Source organism: Trachinotus anak, unplaced genomic scaffold (genome assembly GCF_046630095.1).
Source record: "Trachinotus anak isolate AG129_WGS33_773 ecotype Australia unplaced genomic scaffold, CSIRO_AGI_Tana_v1 ptg000004l, whole genome shotgun sequence".
Classification (NCBI taxonomy): domain Eukaryota; kingdom Metazoa; phylum Chordata; class Actinopteri; order Carangiformes; family Carangidae; genus Trachinotus; species Trachinotus anak.
In genome coordinates, this window is record NW_027273855.1 from 8,446,199 (window position 1) to 8,463,613 (window position 17,415).

At 42.8% G+C, this 17,415-nt stretch overlaps 2 protein-coding genes across 5 annotated transcripts in view; both read left to right on the top strand.

Annotated features, from left to right (window-relative positions):
- The window catches only part of LOC139620249 (collagen alpha-1(XX) chain), a 54,228-nt gene extending 43,041 nt beyond the window's left edge, over positions 1 to 11,187 (top strand). The window contains exons 28-42 of one of the 4 annotated variants that reach the window (XR_011690780.1): positions 670 to 828; positions 936 to 1,013; positions 1,747 to 1,833; positions 1,921 to 1,974; positions 2,067 to 2,162; positions 2,252 to 2,305; positions 2,416 to 2,469; positions 2,555 to 2,608; positions 8,495 to 8,566; positions 8,647 to 8,682; positions 8,784 to 8,850; positions 8,951 to 9,139; positions 9,312 to 9,389; positions 9,691 to 9,923; positions 10,351 to 11,187. Coding sequence is in view for 3 of the 4 variants with exons in the window: in XM_071475589.1 (XP_071331690.1) it covers positions 670 to 828; positions 936 to 1,013; positions 1,747 to 1,833; positions 1,921 to 1,974; positions 2,067 to 2,162; positions 2,252 to 2,305; positions 2,416 to 2,469; positions 2,555 to 2,608; positions 8,495 to 8,566; positions 8,647 to 8,682; positions 8,784 to 8,850; positions 8,951 to 9,139; positions 9,312 to 9,389; positions 9,691 to 9,852; positions 10,348 to 10,376 (1,269 nt within the window). In the remaining variant the exon portion in view is untranslated. Of the gene's footprint in view, positions 1 to 669; positions 829 to 935; positions 1,014 to 1,746; positions 1,834 to 1,920; positions 1,975 to 2,066; positions 2,163 to 2,251; positions 2,306 to 2,415; positions 2,470 to 2,554; positions 2,609 to 2,732; positions 2,946 to 8,494; positions 8,567 to 8,646; positions 8,683 to 8,783; positions 8,851 to 8,950; positions 9,140 to 9,311; positions 9,390 to 9,690; positions 9,924 to 10,347 lie in introns of those variants that run through there. The other 3 variants (XM_071475589.1, XM_071475590.1, XM_071475591.1) reach the window with 3 other exon arrangements.
- Positions 11,188 to 13,399: 2,212 nt separating this feature from the next.
- Positions 13,400 to 17,384, top strand: dpm1 (dolichyl-phosphate mannosyltransferase subunit 1, catalytic). Its single transcript, XM_071475603.1, has 9 exons — positions 13,400 to 13,582; positions 13,991 to 14,090; positions 14,309 to 14,342; positions 14,426 to 14,502; positions 14,997 to 15,022; positions 15,210 to 15,305; positions 15,429 to 15,497; positions 15,583 to 15,697; positions 16,873 to 17,384. Exons 1-9 carry the CDS (start codon positions 13,401 to 13,403, stop codon positions 16,975 to 16,977), a joined length of 804 nt encoding a protein of 267 aa, XP_071331704.1. The 5' UTR covers position 13,400; the 3' UTR covers positions 16,978 to 17,384.
- Positions 17,385 to 17,415: the final 31 nt, after the last annotated feature.

The window sequence follows — 17,415 nt, forward strand, 5'->3', positions numbered from 1 at the left end:
ATGTTACGTTTTCATTTTTCATTATATAAAAGGAATGAAGATGTGAAAGAGATGGTTAGAAATAGACTCCACACATAGGAGCACACATGAAGATGGGGATAGTTCACATAATAAAGACCAAAGTGTGATGACTAAATTGTCATCACCAACAAATGTTCTTTAAGAACTCAGAAGAAGAACACAAAGGGGCTGAGGGGCAGAGAGGCAGAGGGACAGAGAGGCAGAGCGGCAGTCACAAACTTTCTCCAGTTGAAGCTTGTTGGGGTCTTAGATGGCTGCATTACACAAGCAGAGGAGGACACACGACTTTGGGACTGAACAAAATTATGAATAATACAAAAAACAAAGCAGGAGCAGAGGGGTTTTAGCTCACTGTTTTGCAGCTGCAACTTTGCAGTCGCTTTCAGTGCATCATGATTTTCAGCATGTGATGAGTCAACAGGTGGAGTGACCGAATTGAAGAGGGAGCACAGACAGACAGACAACTGAGATGAAGGGTACCACAGTGAGCAGTTAGTTATTGTTGTTTGGCTCATTTGTGTGTTTACAGGTGAACAGTTGGAGGTGTAGCAGTGGCTGTGACTTTCAGCTCATGAAGGCAATTTACTTTAAAACCCTTAGCACAGCCCACAACCCTTTGCCCTCAGTCCTCTCTTTTCCATTTTGCAGGTTCACCTGTCAGTCAGCCAGGTGAGTGTGTCCCTGTCTGTGGACTGCCAGCGTGTGGGTGAGAGACCTGCCCGCCCTCTAGGAAACCTGCCCACTGATGGTTTTGAGATGCTGGGGAAACTAGTGAAGACCCGAGGACCCAACAGTGGCTCTGCCCCGGTACTTGAGTTTGACCAGTCTGCAATAATGGACACACTGAAGAAGACTGATGGTCTCCTCTTCTGAACACTGGTCAGTTTACATCCTGTGTTCTTCATTGTGTCCAGTTCCAGCTGCAGTCCTTTGAGATCGTCTGTAACACCACATGGGCTTCAGAGGACACCTGCTGTGACCTGCCTGGAGTGGTCAGTTTACATTTACACTTGGGCCTTGTTCACACCTGTTTAGACCTATCCACACCTGTTTATGCGTGGTCACATCTGTTCACACCTGTTCACACCTGTTCAGACTCCTTCACACCTGTTCAGACCTGTCCACATCTGTTCAGACGTTAACACTTGTTCACACCTGTATTAACATGCCTCTTCAGTGATCTGATCACAAGTGGTCAGCTCTAAGTACGTTCACACCTGTCTGTTGTGTCTCTGTCTGTTGTGTGTCTGTTGTGTGTCTGTCTGTTGTGTCCCTGTTGTGTGTCTGTTATGATTCCCTGTTGTGTGTCTCTCTGTCTGCTTTGTCTCTGTCTGTTGTGTGCTTATCTGTTGTGTCTCTCTGATGTGTGTCTGTCTGTTGTGTGTGTGTGTCTCTCTCTGTTGTGTGTCTGTTGTGTGTCTCTGTTGTGTGTGTCTGTCTTTTTTGTTTTTCTCTGTCTGTTGTGTGTCTCTGTCTTTTGTTTCTCTCTGTTGTGTGTCTCTGTCTGGTGTGTGTCTGTCTGTCTGTTGTGTCTTTCCATCTGTTGTGTCGATTTGTTGTGTGTCTGTTGTGTCTCTGTTGTGTGTCTGTCTGTTGTGTGTCTGTCTGTTGTGTCCCTGTTGTGTGTCTCTCTGTCTGCTTTGTCTCTGTCTGTTGTGTGTGTGTCTCTCTCTGTTGTGTGTCTCTCTTTCTGTTGTGTGTCTTTCTGTCTGCTGTGTGCATCAGAGAGATGAGGAGAGCTGTCCTGCCCCGGCATACACCTGTACTTGTTCCTCGGACACCACTGGAGCTCCTGGTTCCCTCGGACCAACGGTAAATCACCATGAGACTCAGTCTGTTTGTTGAGTCATCTTCTCTGTGTGACCCAGATGCTCGAGAACATATTTTTTAATCTTTTAGGGAAAACCAGGTCCTCGTGGGGAAAAAGGCGAGAGGGGAGAGCAGGGCCAAAAGGTGATATGAGAATGTTTATGTAGATATTACATGTTCATTAACACATTACAGTTTTATTTTATTATTAGAATATTATTTTCTCTGTGTTTCAGGGGGAGATGGGTCCTCCAGGAAAACCTGGATTTGAGGGAGGCCTTGGGCTTCTGGGCAGCACGGGGCCCCGAGGCATGACTGTCCAGGGCAAATCGGTGGGGGCACTTCTTATACAGTGGTTGTATCTACAGTTCACATCGTGCTGAACTGCTGTAACTGTTTCTGTTGTCATTTTTCCTGTTAGGGTCCACCAGGTGCAAGGGGCGAAAAAGGTGACCCCGGACGACCTGGAGTCCAGGTGAGTTTAAATTGAAGTGGAGTCACCAAAATTCAAAAGTAGCACCGAAAACACTCTTCTACATGGAATGTTGTTTGTAACCCCATCTATCTCTCTGTCTGTCCGTGTAGGGTTTACCAGGACCTCCAGGTCCAAAAGGGGAAGAGGGGATCCCAGGCCCTCAGGTGACCTGTTTGATCCACGTCAATACACAACAGTAATGTTAGCAGCTCTTCACCTGTCCTCATCTCTCTGCAACATGTTTCACAGGGCATCCGAGGGGTTGAAGGTAACATTGGAGCACCTGGTGTCACTGGACCCAGGGTAAGACTGAGTTTTATTATTTGACAGTTTGCTTTTAGATAGATAGATAGAGAGAGGGAGAGAAAGAGAGAGGGAGAGAGAATACACTCATTTTTGTCATTTTTTTCATAACACTTTTTGGCAGGACCGCAGGAGCAGGGCCAGACCTATAATCGAATGTCTCTGACTGACTGACTGACTGACTGATGGATTGACTGACTGACTGATGGTATTTCCACCACTGCCGAGCTGCAGTCTACTGAGCCACTCTGGATTGAGACAGAGATTATGCTGTGTGTGCGAGACTAAATAATAAGTATTGTCTCTGTCTTTCTCTCTCTCTCTCACTCTCTCTCTCTCTCTCATTTTACAGTAAATACTGCTGAAATCACAGCTCAGTCTTTGTCTTTAACTAATGCGTTTGATGATTCTGTCAGACGACATTATGGTTATATAATCAGGATTGACCTAGTCTTGTTTAAACTTTATAACTAAAATTCTTACGAAATCTGCCGTGGGTATTTTCTGTCCTAAGAGGGTGAATCCTAATATTTTTTGAGACCCCGACCTTTTGTCTAGTGACACCATCAGGGCACAATTCACCCCCAGCTATTAAAATTCAATGGACTGATATTCGTGTACACATGTCCTTTACACTGTGGCGATTTTGTTATGAGCTTGTCTCTTGCGCTACCTTCACACCAATTATGATTTTACTATGTTTTTTACCAGAAGTCAGAAGCAGATCAACTGTTACACGATATTCCCACACAACAGCAAATGTTTTAACAATCTGCAGCGTATTTTTCACTGTGGCCATCTTCATCTACTGTGTGTGACTGAGGTGTCATGAATAAGTCATGAAAACAGCAAAAGTCTGAAATTTACTTTGGTCAACAGAATGAACACTTTGACAGAGTGCTGAAGTTGATCTTGAGTATTCACTTAATGAGCTAAGACGTCTAAGTCCTGTCTAAAGCTTCCTGTCACACAACACTATGGAAGAACATACAAACCATCTTAGGAAAACATCATACAGGTGAAAGGGACTGGGAAAGGGGAAAGAGAAATGACATGACCAAAAAATAGTAGTAAAACATCTTGCTGTTAACAGATGTTACACAGTATACAACAACACTGAGCACACCTGTGTGCAGAATCACTAAATGTTAACAAATGATCTTGATGATTAAAAACAAACAGGGTAAATGGACTACAGTGAAAATACAGGCCCCATAATGCAACCACAATACCAAAGAGTGAATCCACCTGTGATCACTGCAACAGTGTATGAACAAGGTTCTGTGAGTGCTGCAGCTTTCTCTATTTTGGCCTGGGTTGTGTTTAATGCAGCATGGCTCCACATGGCAGAGGCTGTCCTTGAAAAATGGTGCCACACACAATTCAAGGATTCAATGATGTTTATCATCATTTCAGAACATGATGGGCAAGAAAGGGAATGAAATAAAGTACTCAGGTCCCGGTTCAGGAATACGATAATAATAAAATGATAAATGAAACAATAAAATCAAAGAAGGCACACGATAAAAACATCATGTTAATAGTCAAAAAATGTGAGTGAAGGAAGCAAATGTGTGGATAAAAAGTTAGACTGTAAGATCAACAGTTAGCCTCATGGGGCATTTGCCCTGACAATTTGCTATTCACACAAGATTGTATTGAAAAACATCACTATTTGGATGAGGATTATCTGTGGTAACTGGTGTTTCAGTGACATCAGACAATATAAAGGATGGTGCATGAAGTCAACCTCTATCGATGCCATTCAAAAAGAAAACTTTAGGTTATGGATATAATCCCGGTTCTCTGATTAGCATGAGTGAGTGTCTCACTATGGGAATGCCTCCTGCGTGACCTCCTCAAAAGCACAAATAACATTGTGCCAGCCCTAATTGAGTGGCCCTGGTGATGACTATATCAGGAGGGGATGGGACCCTCCTCTTATATATTAAGCTAACATAGTGTCAGTCATTCAAAACAAGCTTACCTTCCTTCCATAGCAAGGAGGGTGGTCTAGTGAGACACTCACTCTTGGTAATCAGAGAACCAGGGTTTATATCCATAGCCTTAAGTTCTCTTTCATAGCATTAATTTCATGTCTCATTATGGGAAAAATACTGACTCTTGGATTTCCGGACAAGCCTGTAAAGAAGACAACTGTCCCTAGCTGCACCTCACTTGAGAAAGCTCCACATTCTGAGAAGAGCCTGCACTGAGGATGGAGTGTGCCAGAGTTGGCGACAGCCCTAATTGGCAGACTATCAAATGCCAGTGCTCCTCAGAGGAGTGCGTGGATCTTGCCTGTGCACTTAGCCAAGGCTAAAGTCAGCAACAAGGCCATCTTCATGGACAACAACTTTAACTCAGGAGACAGGAGAGAATGTCTAGTACAGTGGAAAGGTCCCATGAGGGCCCCAGTGGCATAGAAGCGAGAAATTTTCGGCGTGCACCTTTCATGAATTGACACACTAAAGGATACTGACCCACTGTCTTTCCATCAAAACCAATATGGCAGGCTGAATTAACTGCAAGGTAAACCTGGACAGTTGAGAAAGCCTTGCCCTTCTCAATAAGGTGCTCTAAAAAGGATAAAAGCACTGCCACAGAACACTGAAATGGAATGATTTGTGACTCTGAGCAGCAGCTCTAAAAACCTGACACTTGTGCCCATACAATGTCCTTGTTGATGAGGCTCTGGCACTCTGGGTAGTGTTAATAACACTGTGCGGGAGTCCCACCACATCCAGGTTGAACCACTCATTAGTAAGGGTTGCAGATCCACTCCGTAATTTATAATGCCTGGCACATGAGTCGCTCTCAATGACTGGGTAATGAATGGCTACTGCCACCTCAGTGTATTTTACAAACAACCTTGGGCTCAAACATAGACCAAAGCAGGACCACAAACTCGCGAGCTATGCCCTGAAAGGCGAATCTCAGATATTTACAGTGTGGAGGATATTTGGTAATGTGGAAATAAGCATCCCTCAGATTGATTGATGTGAACCAGCAATTTGTATTTCCTTTGTAGATCCAGAATGGCTCTCATTCCCCTGCCACCTTCTTTGGGACGAGGAAATACCTCGAGTTGAAACCACAGTGGGTGTCCTCAGGAAGAATAACTCTTACAGCTCCTTTCTATCTCAAGGAGGAAATTTCCTCCAAGAGAATACTGGCAGATTCGCCTGGGCATGGGAGAATATTATTTCTTTGAACTGTGGTGGAATGGTTTTGAATTGGAGTATGTAACCCTTCACTATCATTCTCATCACCCATTTTGACTGAGTGCATGCCGCCCAGCCCTCCCTGTGCAGTAAAAGAGGGCTGACCAGCCACTCCGTCAAAGCTGGTGTGTTGGCACCCTCTTGTTGCTGGGGCGCGCAACGCACTCTGTCATCACCAGCACGCAGCATGGAGGCGCCCGGGCTGTCTGTGTTGTCACAGCTGTGGTGACATTGGTCCCTACAGACTGTTATGGCAGATATGACTGAATTGGTTTTTTTGCTTATTTTTTATAGCATTTGACAGTGCCCTAAGCAGTCTGCCTGGATGCACATATTGGGACATTTTTATTACAGAATGCATCAGAAAAGAGAAGAAAATTTTCTTTGTTTCCCTCTGGTGGGCATTGCTACATGAGTAACCCCCACCCGGGTTCTGCACTCTGTGTGGAACACGTCCTGTTGAACTTGCTCTGGAACAGAGCTGCAGGGGGACAGTTGTGAAGGGGGCAAAGTGGAATTGCTCTCCTCCAGAGGTGGGGCTATCAGGAAGGCTGCTTCTTCTTCCCACAATCCCGGTAGCAGGAGGGGCGGGGCAGTGCTGGTTGAGAAGTTGCTTTGGGAGACTGCTCCTTAGACCACATGTTCTTGGGACCTCTGGGGGCCTGGGAGGCTGCCTGTGCTTTAGGCACTTTGGGGATCCTCAAAGCTGGGGATAGGAGAGTGGCAGTCTGCACATATGACTGATGTTACACTGTGGGAGCCACGGTTTGAACTCTCCTTGGCAGGCAAAGTTTTAGCACCTCATCATCACTCTTTTTCTCCTCACATCACTTCTGCATGGAGGTGATGGCTGCACCAAAGAGACCCTTAGGGAAGATAGGAGTGTCAGGGGGTTCCTCTTTCTCCTTGGTCATCAGCCTTGGTGAGCTTGAGCCAGTGTGCCCTCCCCTGAATAACCACGAGGCTCCCCCTGTAGCTTGTATGGCCGCTTTATGGAGACGAAGGATGTGGTCCGTTTTAACACAGATTTCTTCCCACAAGGTGACATCTGATTTGGCAGTCATATCCACCTGTAGCAGAACTTGATAAGCCATCAGGATAGAAGACGCATTGAGGGCTCTTACTGACAGAGCCACTGCCTTGTAGCACTTGTCAATGAGCCCCGCAAGTGCTAGTCTCGTCCCCCTCGTCCATCTCCGCCGATTGGAAGGCAGTGGTAAGGAACTAGGGGTCTGCCTCTGCCTAGTCCAGTCCGGGTGCAGTGGCCAAGCCCTCGGACATTTCCACTTCCTCCTGTGGAGCAGCAGCCTCACACATCAGCAGGTCTCCTCCCGATAGGCTAGCCTGGCAGAACAACTTATGCGGGAAAGCAGCACAGTGCATACACTCGTCAGGGCTTTTTCCAACTTCCTGGTGGTTTTGCTAGCACTACCTTTACAAAGGTGTTACCACTTTTTTGTGTCAGGAAATATTTCTACCTTCTAAGGTGAAAGTATTGCTTCTACATACTGAGACTAGCCGTTGAGCAGTATTACTACTGTTTGTGAGTTTCTGTGAGAAGTGAGGAGAGGTTTTTGAATGACAACTTACGCTACGTCAGTCTTATATATAAGAGGGTCCCACCCCCTGCTGACATAGTTATCACCAAGGTCAGCCAATTAGGGCTGGCATAGTGTTATTTGTTCTTCTGATGAGGTCACGCAGGAGGCATTCCCATACTAATGCTATTAAAGAGAACCACTGCTCACAAAATTGCACACAACTGCAAGATTAAATGTCTGCAAAAGAACATGATGAATGTTGAAGCCAAAATATATCAGTGTGGATCATATAAGGTTCCAGCATGTTTGGTGCGGACCTGGCCAGGGCTACCAGAGTGACTGCACAGTGCCGACCATGAAAGGGGAATTGACATTTATAGATGGCGCCATAAACTCTAGTCTGTAAACCCAAATACTGAATGAAAAAATGACTCCCAGTCTCAAGACATTTTTTCCAACATGAAAATGATCCCAAACACACTGACAAAAAACACTGTTTTTAAAAAAGAAGTGAAAATTAATGTATTTTAAAATGAATGCCAGAGCATCTCCACAGGTTTGTGTCAGACTGTATCATCCATGTCCAGCAGGATCAAATCTGTTTTCAAAAATAAATGTAAAAATAAATGGCATCTCACTCATGAAGGGAGCACTGACTATTGTTTTAGCCTGTTCTTTAATATGGACCTTTAGTCTTATTTGAAAAGTTAAATTCCTGTTTTATTTCAGATTAATTGGTTTCATTCTTCTTGGGGTTTGGCTAAAAACAAATATAACTGTATTAAATTTGCAGGATTTGTAAAAAATCTATCTTTTAGTGATATTGATGAGGGCTGAACTCAGTTTTGTAGTGTACTATATTTTGAGCAAATTACGTTGAATGCCCGCATCTCACAAGGTGATGTAAAGTGGTATTCAGGCGGTCTGAGGGACTGTCAGGACTCCCAGGTCAGTTTCATATGGGACAGGACACAGGTATAACTCAGCGTAAAACCTTACATACCATTTCTCTGATTTCACTGTGGTCGCTCACTGTTGCCTCGTGCCCCTGACTGTAAGTCTGTCTCTCTGGTCTGTCATTTACCTGCTGGTCCACCTGTCCATCTTTGTGTGTTGTACAGGGTTTCCAAGGAATGCCAGGACACCCAGGACCTATAGGGGAAAGGGGCCCCTCAGGACCTGTGGGACCCACGGTACGACCAGAGAGACAAACAGCATTAGTCACACCTGTCTTCACATTTGATTTTTGTATCTCATGTCTTTGACTTCACAGGGCCTGCCAGGTAGTAAAGGAGAACGAGGAGAGAAGGTGAAGCTCATTTAATTGCTTTTCTGTATTAAAGACTAATTTAACAATGATACAGTAGCTTTCATTGGAGCCACAGCTGGAGAATCTCTGATGTTTTACAGGGGGAACCTCAATCTATGGCTATGATCTACCAACTTGTCACACAAGCCTGTGAGCAACTTGTGCATAGTAAGTACTCTGTTAGTGACCATGTAGACAATCAGCCCCTCTGCAGTGATAATCTCTGTGGCTGTAACATAAAAGTAACAACATTCTCTTGCTTTTTCAGAGGAGGTGTTGAAGCTTGACATGTTCATAAACGAGATAAGTCGTAAGCCAGCTCCTATTGAGGACCCAGTGGGGCCCCCAGGGGAACCTGGAATACCAGGACCCAAGGGCCCACCAGGTGCCAGGGGCAATAGGGGGCATGTTGGCCCAAGGGGGAGACCTGGCAGGTCTGGATATCCAGGAGAGCAGGGTAAGACTCCATCTAATAGACAGTTTGTTAAATTGAAAAGAAACCAACTAATGTTTGTCTCATGTTTCTCATGTTTGACAAGCAACTGTCACATCCTGATCTGACATTTAAACATTATGATTCTGTATCATAGGCCTTTCATTTTGGTCATTTGTATCATCCTTTTCTGCAGGGCAGAGAGGAATGCCTGGTCAGAAAGGTGATGCAGGGACAAATGTCCAGGGGCCCACAGGTGTCAAAGGATTTGCAGGTACCTCTTCATGTGTCATTTGTTTCATATATCTGCTGGAATATTAATGTTAGCTGAGGCTTAGAGAATGTGGATGCCAATAAATCAAAAGTACAGTACAGAGGGGATGTCACAGACATTAAGGCTCTCAAATCCACACCATTCATTTTCTTTTTCTGCTCTGTTCTTTTTAATCATGGAACAGTGTAAATTTTAGGAGTAATAAATAATGTCTGATAATACATAAACTGTCCAACCAATTATCAGTGAACAGCACTGTGCTGATGTCTCATCTTGATGCATGTGTGTTGTGTTTCTGCAGGACCTCCAGGTGAGTCCAAGCTGGGAGTCCCAGGTTTCAGAGGAGAGGATGGCAAGCCAGGACCCACAGGGATCCCTGGACCTCCTGGACAGCCAGGCGAGATTGGACCACCGGGTGTGTGTGACAGTAGTGGAGGCTGCCAGAGAGTTCCCCAGCAACAAGGTTAGCTGCTAAGAAAGATCCACTAACTCAAACAACACACAGCCTGGGAGCATTAAAGTATGATGATCCAGGTGGGTCGGAGGTGGCTCACACTGAGCCTGACACTGGTGAAGAAGGATTTAAAAGAACAGTCTGATATGGGTTGAGTTCAAGATTAATGAAGTTTCCTATGAGGCAACTTGAATGCTTATACAGTAGCAAGAAAAATGATTTGGTTGTAAAAGGATTGTAGTTCTGTTACAGTGAAGAAGGGTTCCACAAGTCTTGTCATATAACATAGGATTTTGGGCACACTGGGGGAGCACAACAGGCTGTAAATGCAACACTGAGATTTTATCACTTTAGAAAGTGTTTTATTGGTGAATGTGTTTGAAAACAGCCCAGCAGACAGAGCAACATTAGCATTTACTGGACTTGTCATTGTCTCTACCTGATAAATCTAAGTCCAACAGCCTCCACTTGACTCCTTTTTTTGTGTGTGCTCTCTTCACCCAGAAGACCCTTATTATGGCTACCAGCCTTGAGTGGATATGAAGAAGCAAGCAACAATGGTAAGGTGACTGAGCAACTGACACCTGCCTGAAATTACTATGGTTCCTTTGGACCTGAATGACAGACTGGGAGTGGAGCTTAACTCAGCTGAGGAGATTTGGTGTGTTGAACTTGCCACTGATTGATGCTGAAGCTTCATCATATGTGAGAAAAGGAGATAATAGAAGGAGGATCTCTCTCTGTCCTATTGTTACTGCATAAACAAAATGGCTGAGAGAGGAACTAAGGATGAGCATGTAATGTAACAGTGTTTTGATGAACAGATTGCATCATAAAGGGAAATATTCTCCCACCGGGATCAGTTAAGTGCTGTCTTAAACACCATTACTCGCACTGAAACCTTTTGTTACTATATTTATGTTTTCATGCACTGTATCAAGTAGATTAGTCATCTGTGTTACCTTTCTACCTATTTTATCTGCCATTCTAACTTTAACTGCCTCAGTGATAATGAAAATGCATAATTCATGGTGTAAAAGCCTCTTTTTGTTCCATGGTAGAAATTATACTGTGAGAATGTCTATTGTTGTGTGTATGATAATTTCTATGTTGTTTATTCTATTTACAGTTATTCATGTTATGATATTTTATACTGTACGTATTGAAATGTTTCATGTTTATATTTTCGGGTTTTCCTGGGGTTTTGGTAACAAGTGTGTGTGTGTGTGTGTGTGTGAAAGAGAGAGAGAGAGAGAGAGATGAACAGTGTCAGAGATGTTTGTTTGTTTGGCTCTTTTGTTTTGTATGTTTTTGATTTTGTTAATAAAGTTCCATTAATATGTGTCTGATGAACTTTAAAAATATATATATATAACTAATAATGCTCAGTGACAGGATAGTGCAGTGCTATGAAACGCTTTTGCTTCTGGAGGAAGCACGTTTTGCTGAAGTGTTCTCGGGCAAGACAAGAATCAATAAAACTTGGCTAAATGTGATAACTAACAAGAATCAATCAAATCAATCTCAAATGATGTAAATGTCACAGTCCTTTGTCGGAGAAGAAAGTTTCCAGTGGCGCCTATTTTGAAGCGCACCGTGTACGTTCCAGCCTGTAAGCACCAAGCGTCGTCAAGTTAGTCTCAGTGGTACACTCCTTTTCCGGTTTTGTCAGAAATGTTTATTTTTCGAAATAAAAGCGAACGATACCGGTTCATAGACATGGGGAACTGAAGTTACAGGTTTCATACTAAAACCAGTGGAGCATTGTTACTTAAACTTGAAAACAAATTGTTGTGAAGAAATCACTGAGTTTTCTATCGTATTTTCTATTGACATGATTGTGAGGTGTTAATATGTTAATATTTAATACACTCCGTTATACACTATCATATATTCGAATGACACTTGAATGTATTGCTAACACAAGAGAACAAATTAGGGCTAACTATGTGAACAGTTACCTGTGTTAATGTCGCCATGATTTTTCTGTGATTTATTTATATAGTTGATTTAAACAGACTGAATATGGAAATGTTTTAAAGTGCAAAAGAGGAGGTTAACTTAAATTACTCTACTACCTAGCAATTTTGAGGTACTTGTAGTTTACCTGTTATGTTTAACTTTTATGGTACTTCTACCCCATTACATTTTCAAAGTGAATGTTGTACTATTTACTTGACTATATTTATTTTACCGTTTTATTTACTAGTTACTTTGCAAGTCCAGATTCATAATACCAAAATAATTAATAAATAAATGATGTATTACATATTAAGCTACCCAGCAGCATTTAATGCACTTAAAATAAGGCCCAACTTCACCAGCTGCAATATTAATCAATAATAATAATAATAATAATAATACAATAATGCCTTGGTTTCCGGAGCTCTTTCACCAGAGAAGAGCTCATTAACATCAGAGAAACAACTCCAGAGGATTTTTTCCACCTTTCTCGACTCACCTGTGGAATTATTGGACATTTTGGTCAGAGGTGCACTGACCGTTACTCTCGCAGTGAAACGCCGGAGGAGAGGAAAACGTGCCGGTGCGCTTGCGCGTCTCCGCCGGCGCGGACTTCGTACACTGCTCCCAGGTATCTTTCTCTCCAGGGTGCGTTCACTGCCCAACAAGCTGGATGAACTTCAGCTACTGGTGCAGAAGAACAGAGACTTTTCTTCATCTTCCGGCTCTGCTTCACGGAGACGTAGCTGTGTGGATCGATTCCGGACTCTGCGCTGGAGCTGGCCGGCTTCCAACTCTTCAGAGCGGATCGCGACACAGAGCTGTCCGGCAAAACAAAAGGTGGAGGAATCTGTTTTTATGCTAACAGTGGCTGGTGCAAAGACGTGACAGTGATCCTGCAGCACTGTCCTCCTGACCTGGAAACTTTCATCATAAATTGCAGGCCCTTCTACTCCCCCCGTGAGTTCGCTTCATTCATCCTGGTCGGTGTTTACATCCCACCACAGGCCACAGCAGATACTGTGTGTGGAGCGGACCAACCCGGACTCCTTAGTTATTGTCCTTGGTGACTTTAACAAAGGTAAACTCAGCCACGAACTGCCCAAATGCAGACAGTTTGTTAATTGCCCGACCAGAGAGGGGAACACTCTGGACCACTGTTACACCACAATCAGTAGTGCTTATCACGCCGTCCCCCGGGCTGCACTGGGCCACTCTGACCATGTCATGGTCCACCTGATTCCCACATACAGGCAGAAACTAAAACTATGTAAACCTGTTGTTTACAAGAACCTCCAATTGCACCAATCACCAGAACAAATTCCTTGTATGTGGAAACATACTTGGCAATAAAACTGATTCTGATTCTGATTCTGATTCTGATAATAGATATCATTCTGAAATGGGCCATTCTGCATAATGAGTACTTATACTTTTGGTATTATGAATACATGTAGATGCTAAAACCTATGTACTTACGACTTTTATGTGTAGCCGAGAAGGGTTAAGGTTACCCCTCCAGTGTGATATTGCTTGTTGACATAAGTAAAAGATCTGAATAGTCACGGCTATTTATTTTGGAAATAATAAACCGGATGTTCTGTGGCTCTTTTTACGTTGTGGGGTTAAAGTGGATTCACGTCGCCATGGCAAGTCGAAAAACTTCGCATCAAAACCGGGACAGTGGGGATAAATATTCCGTTTTATTACCTACTTACAACGAAAGGGAAAACCTGCCTTTGATTGTTTGGCTTTTGGTGAAATATTTCGCTGAAAGGTGAGTTCTAGTGAGCTAGCAGAGCTGCTCGGCTAGTGCTAATGTTAGCTAACATTACTGTGGTCTAGCTAGTCAGTGATGAGTTGTCACTAAACCAGAGCAAGTGACTAGTCCAACTTTGAAGGGCTGTTAGAGGGTTAAGACTTGGTTTTAGGGTTAAGGTCAGAATTAGGGTTGGGGCTCAATAATCATGTAATTGTGATTGTTAAGGTAAGGTTAGGTAAAGTATTAGGTATGGGGTAATGCGTTATGTCAACGATTGTCCTCACAACTATAGAAAGACCAACGTTGTGTGTGTGTGTGTGTGTGTGTGTGTGTGTGTGTGTGTGTGTGTGTGTGTGTGTGTGTGTGTGTGTGTGTTAGATCTAACTAAATTATAAACTGAAGTTCAATTTGCTGTATTTACAGTGGATACAACTATGAAGTAATTGTCATTGACGACGGAAGCCCAGATGGCACACTGGAGGTGGCAGAGCAGTTGCAGAAAATTTATGGAGAGGACAAGATAGTAAGTGAAGGATCAGTGCTAATCCCTGCCCTTCTTTGAGAAGAACCAGCTATTGCACTAGTAAAACTGTGTGAAGTCTGTATTAGAGTTAATTACATTGCTGTAGAAACAATAACTTATTGATTGAGTGGCATTGTTCTCCTGACAGTTTGCTCTAGTAAAATAATGGTGCAAGGGATCTTTATGCACACTCTTACTCTCCCTGTTCTGCGTTTCAGCTTCTACGACCTAGAGTGAAAAAACTAGGCCTTGGTAAGTTCAATATTGTGTAAAAATTGATGTATTTGTTCTCGTAACCCTTGCCAACTGTTGATGAACTCCGCTTCCTTTCACAGGCACTGCCTACATCCATGGTATGAAGCACGCAACTGGGAATTTCATCATTATAATGGATGCAGATCTTTCCCATCATGTGAGTTTGTTTCTGAGCATGTTTCGTTGTGTGTACACAGCAGATTCACTCCCACTGGGTGTGTTTTCCTTGTCCTGGCATAATAACAGTAGGAGCTGAAGCTAGGCCTATGTCAAACAGATTTTTGTATCAGTCTCCAGTTACTTTCTCAATGAACTGATTACCGTAACTTTCTGGCCTAAAAATGTCCAAAAATTGTGTTAAATCTACAATGTATCACAATTACCATTTCTTAAAGCCCAGCATGATTCCTTAAAGTTGCTTTGCCAAAAACCCAAAGATACTCATGACACACAGAATCAAATTCTCACAAATAAGAGGCTGGAGTTAGTGATTAATTGATTGTTGTTGATTAATTTTCTTTCTGACATCTGATGGATTCATTTCACTCTAGCTGAATCTATAAAATTTGAGGTGTGACTTTACCTGATCTATTGTCAGTGAGTGATATTTTATCTGATTTTGTCTGTTTTTTTTGTTGTTGTTTTTTTCAGCCCAAATTTATCCCAGAATTTATAGAGTAAGTGTTTCTAAAGTTCCGTGTTGGATATTGTGATTGTATATTTTGATGTGTTTTTCAGTTCATGTCCACAATGAAAAATCTCCCTATTTAAATAATAGTATTAAGTCACTGTGCCACAAATGTCAGTTGATAGTGCAATTGTTTACACATTGTTTAGTTAAGATTGATTTGTCTTATTTGCTAGAAAGCAGAAAGAGGGTAATTACGACCTGGTGTCTGGTACTCGATACCGAGGCGGCGGAGGTGTGTACGGCTGGGACTTGCGCAGGAAACTCATCAGGTAACTGCAAGTCAGCAACAGTTTGCAGTCTTCAGTGTCCACTCATTCATCTTCCACTGACCCTGATCACAACAGGTCAGAGACTGATGTTTCTGTTGCTCCTGTCTTCTCTCTTGTTAACAGTCGAGGAGCAAACTTTCTGACTCAAGTGTTGTTGAGACCCGGTGCTTCAGACCTCACAGGCAGCTTTAGGCAAGTGGTGCCCCTGACGGTTGAATTATACACACTTTGAACCATGTTTTCTCACACGCCTGGTGCTTTGTCTCTGTCATGTCAGGCTGTACAAGAAGAAGGTGCTGGAGAGTCTGGTTGAGCAGTGTGTGTCCAAAGGGTACGTCTTTCAGATGGAGATGATCGTCCGTGCCAGACAGCTTAACTACACAGTAGGAGAGGTGAGGCCCTAATTCATTCATTGGCTCATCCATGTATTCACAGGTTGTTTGGGGGGGATGATTATTTACTAAGTGTGCATTTGATTTTCACAAAAATCCTTTTATGAGGAGCCTACACTGACACTGAAGTGTTCTACTGAATCGGAGGAAACTTAAACGATGATATTTCACGAGATTCTCCTTTTTTTTACACCACTTATAGAAATGAAATAAAATCCAAACTTGCAGTACAGGCCTTAACACAATTTAAACCCCCTGTATGATTTGTGGAAGAAAAAAGGACAATGTGAAGTAGGTGTGGACTAGATCAGTAAATTGACTGCTGAGACTGTTTAAAACCTCTTGTCAGATTAGTGAGACATTTATTCTTTGTGTAAAAGGTCCAGTTTACTTACACTTCTCAGACTAAACCAGATCAAAAAGTAGACTTGTGTACCTACATTCAGATTCAACCTGTATTGTATTTGTAAAACCTTGGAAAATGGTAATTTCACAGCTTTTTCTGCATCCAGACCACTTCAGAACCAATCTAGCTCAAAAACCCATATATTTAAGGCCAGGAACACACTGGCTGTGAGGTGTGTACAAGGCCGCTGCAGAACATCTTGGTTTTCATTTCAGAACCCATATTTACAGGTTAGAAGGGACACGCAACCTGACTCGCGGCTGCATCGCATGATCTAGAGATTTCTTTGTCTTGCCTATTTTTCACACGTGACGCACACAGCTCCCTGCAAAAATAGACAGGGAAAAGACCTGTTGAGGTCATATTGACATCATACCAACAACATTACATTAACTGACACCTCTCACTATAGTTGTCTGTGTCTAGGCTGAATCTGAATATGACACAGACATGAAAAAAATATAAATGTATTTTTAAACATTTTAGCAAAACCACTAGAGAGATTTATCAAACTTGGACTAGATCAACAAGCAGACTGTCAGGTTTGTGTGGCTCAAAAAGAACCGGTCTAATGCCATTGGATGTAGAAAAATCTATATAAATTGACTTTTTTTCCTGAAAGTGGGTATAAAGACTGAGGCTATAATGTTTCATACTTTTTCACAACTATAAGTAACTATCCCCTTAACCTCAGAATCAGAAGCTAACGTCAACATCATGACTTTGCATCCTGAACTGAAAAGCAATTCTCTCTTCTTCCAAACAACAGGTGCCCATTTCCTTTGTGGATCGAGTTTACGGAGAGTCCAAACTGGGAGGAAATGAGATTGTGTCATTTGTGAAAGGACTGCTCACACTCTTTGCCACGACATGATCATTGATGAAGTCCCCGTGGATATCCCTCAGTTGTACAGCATTGCTCTCACTCGTGAAGTCGCTGTCTTACATACTCTACAGTAGTTCTGTCAGGATTGTAATCAGGGTAAAAAAAGCTCCACTTGCCCAAGGTCATACAGCGACATGATATAAAATGACAAGAGAGACATCTCTGTCCCCTTTTAGCAGTAAATATAAAATAATTCCCTGTCAGTAGTCGTCCAAAGTATTGAAGGAATGTAGGGCTTTACATTCCCATCATCCTCTTTAATGAATTTTGAACAAAGCATATAGTGTCTCATCATTCCCAGTCCAGACAGCTGACTGCACTTTGCACAGAGTTGTGAGAACGGTTTACCATTATCTGTGATTGTTTGTACAAAATTAAACTGTTTCTATCATTGGCTCGGTTGTCTCCTGGATTATGCTCTTGTCG